Source organism: Salvelinus alpinus, chromosome 4, assembly GCF_045679555.1.
Source record: "Salvelinus alpinus chromosome 4, SLU_Salpinus.1, whole genome shotgun sequence".
NCBI classification, from domain to species: Eukaryota; Metazoa; Chordata; class Actinopteri; order Salmoniformes; family Salmonidae; genus Salvelinus; species Salvelinus alpinus.
The window spans coordinates 25,219,899-25,229,925 of NC_092089.1; the positions used below are offsets into that span (position 1 = coordinate 25,219,899).

The 10,027-nt window shown below is 47.5% G+C and overlaps 1 protein-coding gene across 2 annotated transcripts in view; it reads left to right on the forward strand.

The window, feature by feature from the left end:
• The window catches only part of LOC139572264 (trafficking kinesin-binding protein 1-like), a 37,534-nt gene extending 30,871 nt beyond the window's left edge, over window positions 1-6,663 (forward strand). The window contains exons 1-2 of one of the 2 annotated variants that reach the window (XM_071394908.1): window positions 3,785-3,900; window positions 6,339-6,663. In XM_071394908.1, coding sequence (XP_071251009.1) covers window positions 3,897-3,900; window positions 6,339-6,568 — 234 coding nt within the window. In that variant the 5' untranslated portion in view covers window positions 3,785-3,896 and the 3' untranslated portion in view covers window positions 6,569-6,663. Of the gene's footprint in view, window positions 1-3,784; window positions 3,901-6,338 lie in introns of those variants that run through there. The other variant, XR_011674347.1, reaches the window with a different exon arrangement.
• The last annotated feature ends 3,364 nt before the right edge of the window (window positions 6,664-10,027 follow it).

Here is a 10,027-nt window from a genome sequence, read left to right on the forward strand (position 1 = left end):
GTGTCTACAGCCTTCTGATTCCCTCCCTGTCGTCCTGGAGCACACTGAATCAGATGCTGCTCTGTTGTGACTACAGCCTTCTGATTCCCTCCCTGTCGTCCTGGAGCACACTGAATCAGATGCTGCTTTGTTGTGTCTACAGCCTTCTGATTCCCTCCCTGTCGCCCTGGAGCACACTGAATCAGATGCTGCTCTGTTGTGTCTACAGCCTTCTGATTCCCTCCCTGTCGTCCTGGAGCACACTGAATCAGATGCTGCTCTGTTGTGTCTACAGCCTTCTGATTCCCTCCCTGTCGTCCTGGAGCACACTGAATCAGATGCTGCTCTGTTGTGTCTACCGCCTTCTGATTCCCTCCCTGTCGTCCTGGAGCACACTGAATCAGATGCTGCTCTGTTGTGTCTACCGCCTTCTGATTCCCTCCCTGTCGTCCTGGAGCACACTGAATCAGATGCTGCTCTGTTGTGTCTACCGCCTTCTGATTCCCTCCCTGTCGTCCTGGAGCACACTGAATCAGATGCTGCTCTGTTGTGTCTACCGCCTTCTGATTCCCTCCCTGTCGTCCTGGAGCACACTGAATCAGATGCTGCTCTGTTGTGACTACAGCCTTCTGATTCCCTCCCTGTCGTCCTGGAGCACACTGAATCAGATGCTGCTCTGTTGTGACTACAGCCTTCTGATTCCCTCCCTGTCGTCCTGGAGCACACTGAATCAGATGCTGCTCTGTTGTGTCTACAGCCTTCTGATTCCCTCCCTGTCGTCCTGGAGCACACTGAATCAGATGCTGCTCTGTTGTGTCTACAGCCTTCTGATTCCCTCCCTGTCGTCCTGGAGCACACTGAATCAGATGCTGCTCTGTTGTGACTACAGCCTTCTGATTCCCTCCCTGTCGTCCTGGAGCACACTGAATCAGATGCTGCTTTGTTGTGTCTACAGCCTTCTGATTCCCTCCCTGTCGCCCTGGAGCACACTGAATCAGATGCTGCTCTGTTGTGTCTACAGCCTTCTGATTCCCTCCCTGTCGTCCTGGAGCACACTGAATCAGATGCTGCTCTGTTGTGTCTACGGCCTTCTGATTCCCTCCCTGTCGTCCTGGAGCACACTGAATCAGATGCTGCTCTGTTGTGTCTACCGCCTTCTGATTCCCTCCCTGTCGTCCTGGAGCACACTGAATCAGATGCTGCTCTGTTGTGTCTACCGCCTTCTGATTCCCTCCCTGTCGTCCTGGAGCACACTGAATCAGATGCTGCTCTGTTGTGTCTACCGCCTTCTGATTCCCTCCCTGTCGTCCTGGAGCACACTGAATCAGATGCTGCTCTGTTGTGACTACAGCCTTCTGATTCCCTCCCTGTCGTCCTGGAGCACACTGAATCAGATGCTGCTCTGTTGTGTCTACAGCCTTCTGATTCCCTCCCTGTCGTCCTGGAGCACACTGAATCAGATGCTGCTCTGTTGTGTCTACAGCCTTCTGATTCCCTCCCTGTCGTCCTGGAGCACACTGAATCAGATGCTGCTCTGTTGTGTCTACAGCCTTCTGATTCCCTCCCTGTCGTCCTGGAGCACACTGAATCAGATGCTGCTCTGTTGTGTCTACCGCCTTCTGATTCCCTCCCTGTCGTCCTGGAGCACACTGAATCAGATGCTGCTCTGTTGTGTCTACCGCCTTCTGATTCCCTCCCTGTCGTCCTGGAGCACACTGAATCAGATGCTGCTCTGTTGTGACTACAGCCTTCTGATTCCCTCCCTCTCGTCCTGGAGCACACTGAATCAGATGCTGCTCTGTTGTGACTACAGCCTTCTGATTCCCTCCCTGTCGTCCTGGAGCACACTGAATCAGATGCTGCTCTGTTGTGTCTACAGCCTTCTGATTCCCTCCCTCTCGTCCTGGAGCACACTGAATCAGATGCTGCTCTGTCTCTCCCCCAGCACTGTTAACGTGTGGAATATCATGTTTACATCTGTATCTTAGGTGACCCACGTCCTACAGAACAGTTCTACACTTTAATATGCTTGATCCGTTCGGGTTTTATTCAGGTTTCTAGGGTTCTCACAAATGTTTATTGGCTTTAGTCCGTGTGTGTGTGTGTGTGTGTGTGTGTGTGTGTGTCAAATCGACCCTGTGTGGGCGCAAGTGTTGGCTGGATCTCTCTGGAGGCTTATTTAGTTAACACACTGTAGTGTTCCCCTAATGGAGACGTGTTGAGGTAACACACCGTACGGTAGTGTTCCCCTAATGGAGACGTGTTGAGGTAACACACCGTACGGTAGTGTTCCCCTAATGGAGACGTGTTGAGGTAACGCACCGTACGGTAGTGTTCCCCTAATGGAGACGTGTTGAGGTAGCACACCGTACGGTAGTGTTCCCCTAATGGAGACGTGTTGAGGTAGCACACCGTACGGTAGTGTTCCCCTAATGGAGACGTGTTGAGGTAGCACACCGTACGGTAGTGTTCCCCTAATGGAGACGTGTTGAGGTAACACACCGTACGGTAGTGTTCCCCTAATGGAGACGTGTTGAGGTAACACACCGTACGGTAGTGTTCCCCTAATGGAGACGTGTTGAGGTAACACACCGTACGGTAGTGTTCCCCTAATGGAGACGTGTTGAGGTAACACACCGTACGGTAGTGTTCCCCTAATGGAGACGTGTTGAGGTAACACACCGTACGGTAGTGTTCCCCTAATGGAGACTTGTTGAGGTAGCATACCGTACGGTAGTGTTCCCCTAATGGAGACGTGTTGAGGTAACACACCGTACGGTAGTGTTCCCCTAATGGACATGGAGAAAGTACTGTATGTGTGACTCTCTAGCTAGCATAGCTCAGCTGTTGTCACTGCAGTGGGTCCAGAGCCAGGCAGTCCCATTCCTCCACTGAACTCTTATTTCATGTCAGCCTGCTGGAGGATGGGACATTTGTCCACCTTGACATTGTGACTCCAGTAGTCCAACGGCTGCTTTAAACACCTGCTCCCAAGTTCAGCAGCCTGGAGAAACGTAGTCAGCTAGTAGTGGCTTGGCTCAAGATGATTTGAACGTTTTTGATATACTGTACAGCCAGAGCTCTGTGTATATAGGACTCTGTGTATATAGGGCTCTGTGTATATAGGACTCTGTGTATATAGGGCTCTGTGTATATAGGACTGTGTATATAGGGCTCTGTGTATATAGGGCTCTGTGTATATAGGACTCTGGCTAACAATCTGAATTTGTACTTTAGATTTTTTAAATTATTAGTTTCATTCCTTATTGTAGAGGGAAAAGTTCCCAGAGTGCCTACAGTTGATCTTTGCTGTTATGATTTGTGGTGGATATTATCCTGTCTGAGGAGGCCATCTTCTCCCCTGCTGGCTTCCAGCTGCACTACAGTATATCCTGCCTGTAGTTTGTCTCACTTGTCAGACTCATGGAGATCCTGCAGCTGTGGGAAGAGACCAGCCTGTAGTATGGAGGACAATGAGTGTTCCAGTCTACTGCACTCTCTGGGCCAACAGTAATCCAGTTGACAGTCTGTTTAGGCAGCTGGGTAGGGTGGGGTGGGGTGGGGTGGGGGGTCTGCGGGGCTGTGCTGCCATGCTGGCTACAGTATGGGGAGGTTGTGGGCCCCATGTGACCACCGTCAGTGGCATGCCAGGCATGGTAAAGCAGAGTAGCTAGGGTCGCTTTCCTAATTCTTTATTATTTCCCTCCCTTCTCTCTTCCTCCCTTCTCTCCCTCCCTTCTCTCGTCCTCCCTCCCTTCTCTCTCTCCCTCCCTCCCTTCTCTCTCTTCCTTCCTCTCCTCTCTCTATCTCCCTCCCTCCCCTCTTTTTTTCTCTCCCACTCTTCGCCCTGCCCCTTCCTGGAGAAGCGGAAAATGTAAGTCTGGGTGAGAGGACACGGAGCAAGGGGCAGAGGCGCCATGAGTGAGTACTGGACACCGTGACTTTGGGTTGGATCTATGGGGTGGTTTGGGCTTGTTTGGTGTTTAAAACTACTGGGATTCCTCACTTTATTTGGACTTACATTTTTTATTTTTTAAATTTTCAAGTACACACATTATTGTTCAGTCATTTGTTTTAGTCATCTCTTAGTAAACATAATAGGGTTGGATATGAAGACTAGAACGTGAACTAGACTAGAGTTAGACACAGTTCGTAGTTGTACTGCCCCCATGTCTGTCTCTCTTGTGCTCTCTCGCTCTCTGTCTGTCTGTTTGTCACCATGGGGTCTAGTTTTCTGTGTAGTTGGATGTAGGTTCTGCCTGTATTGGCCCTGCGCTACAGTAGTGTACTGTAGCCTGGGGATTTGAAGTGAATGCCAGAGAGGTAGAGGGGACAGGAAGGACAGTGGGCCAGCGGGTGCAGAGCAGAGTGCCAGGGCCTTACAGATCTGACTATAAATACAGTCCAGGAATAATCAACAGCAAATGGTCTAGCTAGTAGCTGTCAGCACTCAGGGGCTCTCTGCAACCTTCATACAACATTTATGCAATCTTCATACAACATTAATTCAACATCCCTTAGTTCCAGCTGTTGCATGGCGACAGAGAAGGCATGACACAGGTGTTGTCATACTGTATCAGTGAATATGTTGTTGTGAAGGATAGTAGAGACTGTTTAATGCCTGTGATGATACAGTATGTCTGGCTGCCCTGATCCACTTCATGTGACACTTCCAGCCATTGTTGTTATTTTGGTTTGCATGGCCTGGCTGTTGTGTTGTTCAGAAGGTTTTTATAGCTCTGAGTATAGTTGGTCGTCCCAGTTACACTTCGGAGATCTGAGCTGAATATGAAGAATATACCTATAATCGGCTCTATTTAACAGAAATATGAGATTTAAGGAGTTAAATATGAATTTCTATGTTTTTACTACTTTTAATTGATGGCAGTGGACCATAACAGTAGTGTGTCCCCCACGTGTTGTAGTCTGTGTGTGACTGTCTGTTGCAGACTCCCCTGCTGTAGTCTGCTAATGCTGCTAGGTTTTGCTGGTGACAGTCAGTACCATGGTGTCAGTCAGTTTAGCCTGTCTCAGCAGCCTGCCAGCCCATTCTGTCTGGATTAAGGCCTGGCTATCTGGGACACCATTGTCTGCTGGAGCGTCATCGCCACCTCAGATATGCAGGCCTTATGTATGCAGCTGTTGAACAAATGGGTTGGAAACATGCCTGCTCACATAAACTGAGACGTTCAATTCCATATTCACAACTCAGTCACTTCTTAGTGTGTGTGATTCTGGTGAAGTTATCTAGGCGTTTTACAGTGATGAGCTGTAACAGTGTTTGGATGGGAGTCTGATGGACATCTGGATCTGCTGAGGGAAGGAGTAAATCCCATGGCAGGAAGTGCTGGTAAGATGACTTCACTATGTTCCAGTGAAGCACAGAGTTTACTGTCGCAAACTAGTATCTGGAAGGAGAACGTCTTCCCAGTTCCCATGCCAATATGTTCTGCAGTCTGTGGGTTTATTCTCCTTGTTTATATAGTATACTGTATGCCCGCTCTTCATTTTTATAAAGCAGCTCCAGGATCAGTTATTCTGTAATTCACTGTCATATCCTGTTGTTCTGTAGCACTGTTGTGATACATAGACATCAGCAGGATTGTAGTTCCTCAATGTGCCACCAGAGGTCCTCCTACATTGCTTTCAGTAGCTCTTGCTGCACTCCCTTTATGTAAACAGACTGCTATGAAGATTCTGATGTGTAAATAAGATACAATGACACATCATCATGTATGACCATAGTTCAGAGGTCGTTGTGTTTGATTATGGTTTAGAAAAGCAGATTGTTCAGAGGGATAGCCCACTGAGGAGCTAAAAATTTTTTTTTGAAAGGTATGTGTACGACTTGAGCAAGACTGTTGTCATCGTTCTCACTACATCAGGGATCATTAACTAGATTCAGACGCAGGACAATTTTTTGGGGTCAGGGGGTCAGAACGTAATTACAAATCTTTTGTAGACTACAAATTGACCAAAAGAAGGCCAAACAGATATAACATTTCACTAAAACCATAATAATTTCAAACCTTGCTTACATTTGTATACGATCACATACACTGAGTGTGCAAAAACATTAAGAGCACCTTCCCAATATTGAGTTGGCCGCGGGCCGCCAGTTGGGGAACCCTGCTCTAGATGATGAAGTTTAAAACATAAACAGCCATTGTTCTGGTGTTTTTCAACCAGGCACCTGTTACATAACCTCCTGCTGCTGTAGGGGGGTAAACTAACCTCTAGTCTCTCCTCTTCTCCTCTCCCTCTCCTCCCCTCATACCTTCTCCTATCTCCTCTCCCTCCCCACCCCTTCCCTCTCCTCCTCCCCTGTCCTTCTCCCCTCCCCTGTCCTCCTCCTACAGATGTGTGTAACAGTACTGATCTTCCAGAGGTGGAGATCATCAGTCTGCTGGAGGAGCAGCTGCCCCACTACAAGCTGAGAGCAGACACCATCTACGGGTATGACCACGACGACTGGCTCCACACCCCTGTCCTCTCCCCCGATACCAACCTGGACCTCACCGTGGAGCAGATTGAAGAGACACTGAAGTATTTCCGTAAGCGCAGCGGTTGTATTTGGTTGTTTTGTTAAGATGATGCAGGCAAGAGGGGCGAGGGCTTCCACACTCCCTCTGCTGGTCACTTCTCTGATTTCTATTCTTCCTTTTATGTGGTCTGTTGTACGCTGGTACACATTTGATATTCAACTGGTTCATCGCTTTAACCTTGACATTAGTAATTGTATTGAGCTCATATTGCAGTGTATTTTTGGAAATGGTGCAGGTTAGAGCCGAGATCAAGGAGTTAAAAAATGAGGATGATGGGGGTGGAAGACAAACAGCTGAGATTCTGGTGTCGTAATGAGACTGAGGAAGTCTGTCTGAGATATATACATGCAGACAGACAGAGTGATACAAACAGAGGTTGAGACAAAGGGAATGAAAGGTAGAGGGAGACAGTCATTTTAATATGGCCCTGAGCCCATATGGGTCAGCGACAGACAGCTGGGCCTGGTTGACACAGCAAACACGCCACGCAGAAGCGCCACGCTCTGCCAGTTTGCTCGGCTGATGGTCCTATCAGCTCAGTGGGAGACGTCTGTCCTAACGTCTGTCTGTGTCTCAACCAGACATGAGGCTGGACAGACACAAGGCTGTGTGTGTCTGATAACTCTGGCTTTTTCTTGTTTTTCTTGTTTTTTCTATCTTTATTTAACTAGGCAAGTCAGTTAAGAACAAATTCTTATTTACAATGACGGCCTACCCCGGCCAAACCCTCCCCTAACCCGGACGACGCTGGGCCAATTGTGCGGTGGTTGTGATACAGCCCGGGATTGAACCCGGGTCTGTAGTGACGCCTCTAGCACTGCGATACCAGTGCCTTAGACCGCTCCACCACTCAGGATCTGATCTGATCACATACTGATCTGTCCTTGTGTATGACCTTTATGTCAACTGGTTGTCAGCGGCCTTCTGTTGTGAATGTCGGTCATACTGTAGAGCTCAGGAAGTTTAACACCATCAATCAGCAGATATGTGCTTTGTGTTGATACAGTATCTGTACTGTTGTCTGAAAGACGGCACTGTAGGATGCTGTAATAACAGATGCTGTGGCACTTTAATACTCTGATTACATTGTCGCAGATGTAGACTACAATGACAGTCCTGCAGCATTGGTTAAAAATAGTTACTGATACTGACTTAAAGGATAGACTCCAGTGTTCTCACAAGACAAGACCACTTTGTCACATTTGTGCAGCGTAAATCAAACCTTTGTTCCCAAACTGATGTTCTTTGATAGATGGTTTTAGATATTGTACTCTACTCCTTGATTCAATTCAGAACTAGGCTATAGAGATTTATATCACCAATCTGGTTTTGTCAATTCCGTTCTTGTCACTTGTCTTGTCATTTCTGGTCTTGTCACCTGTGATTGTGATGTCACAAGGAGGATAGGCAGCAGGGTGGTTCATTGGTCATCTGGCTAGTCAGCTGTTCCCTGATAGGCCAATCCTACTCTGATGCATCTTCTACCACAGACACATTACACTCCATATGATGCAATACTAATGGCATTATACACCGTTGAATCAGTCAGCAGGCAGGTTGAGGAAGTGATTCTATAATCGCTGAAATAATAATCCTCAGTGTTTGATTCATGGCTGTCTCTAAAATTACATCTGACCTTTTTATTGTCTGACTGTCAAGAGGTGTTAGAATTAGTCAGTGTGCTCTTTATCAAAGGGACATGCTATTAAAGAAGTAGAAGCATCTCAGATATTATCCTGCTGTAAATCAGTGTGGGGGAGAGAACTATATTCCCCACTATAAACATATTGAATGATTTCTTAGTATCTCCCTGCCCTGTAGTAGAGGTGTTGTACCAGACCAGGCAGATATGAACAGAGAGCTGGTCACATAGAGGCAGTAGCAACACTAGCCTGCATTCAGATGCTACTCAGTGCTGGAGTAGGGAGCCAGTCTCCATGGCAACCTCACAGAAGGATGTACTGTTGGGAGAAGGGGAGGGTGAGCCAAGAAGAGAGAGGAGGGGCGAAAGCAGGTTGCTATTGACGAACAGTTCAGAGGGAGGAGCATGCCTCTGACATTTCCCTTCCTCATTGGCTCGTGGCCCTCCCCAGGCCCCTCCCTCATTTGTGATACAACCTTGACTCACCACCAGGCAGCAACACATCCCTGCTGCATAACTGTGTTTTGGGCTGCGTTGCTTTTTGGGAAATATCTCTTTCTCTCTTTCCTCTCCTCCTGTCCCTCCCATCCTTCCGCTCTGGTACCAGTGATAAAATGTGCTGTTCCACATGGTCTCCTCATCATGGTAAACTCCTAGAGAACTCAGAGTATGTAATGAAAGGATGGGCAGGTGTTCTCGTGACCTCCGCAGCAGGACAGGAGAAGATGGTGATGCTCCTCTCAGCTGAAGGGGACTGAGTATGCAGAAATTTGTGGAGGCGGATTACTATGAGCTAGACTGGTACTATGAGGAATGCACAGATGGTAAGCCTGATCGGGACGGTTATCCATCTAGCTGTTATCTAACTGTGCTGTTAATGGGGCTATATGTGGGGAAGGGGAAGGGGAGGGAGGAAGGGAGAGGGACAGGGAGGAGGGCTAGAGGGGATGATTTTGCTGGTAGGGTGGTTAGATACCATTGACTGTATAAATCTGCCTTTCTCTCTCTTCGCCCCAGTATGTATTGCGTCAGTCACATGATGCTGGAACCACTGAGCCAGGGGCTGCTGTGTTGCTTCACTCTGCTCTGGTCTGTCTGATAACAGGTGCATTTAACTAAGTTTTCCTCAGCCAAGGAGGCCATGGCTGTAGGACGAGGCTGTAGCTAATTCTCTTACTATCATTTTGTTGTGTTGGGTGTGATATCAGCTTCTGTTGGTTGTAACCAGGGTGAATTAGGAGCAACAGAAACTGTGGCACCACAAAACAAGGCTGCTATGTAAATGTAGCAACGAAGGGGAATGACAAGGTGGTTTTTCATAGAGCGGACTGACTACCCATGGAGCTTTAGTATTGCCCTGCCATTGTGTGTGTATGTGACAGAGAAAATGGGAGTAGAGGGATGTATAGCAGTCCTATAGATCTGTACAGTCAGAATAACAGTCCTATAGGATCTGTACAGTCAGAATAACAGTCCTATAGGATCTGTACAGTCAGAATAACAGTCCTATAGGATCTGTACAGTCAGAATAACAGTCCTATAGATCTGTACAGTCAGAATAACAGTCCTATAGATCTGTACAGTCAGAATAACAGTCCTATAGATCTGTACAGTCAGAATAACAGTCCTATAGAGCTGTACAGTCAGAATAACAGTCCTATAGATCTGTACAGTCATAATAACAGTCCTATAGATCTGTACAGTCAGAATAACAGTCCTATAGATCTGTACAGTCAGAATAACAGTCCTATAGATCTGTACAGTCAGAATAACAGTCCTATAGATCTGTAGAGTCAGAATAACAGTCCTATAGATCTGTACAGTCAGAACAACAGTCCTATAGATCTGTACAGGCAGAATA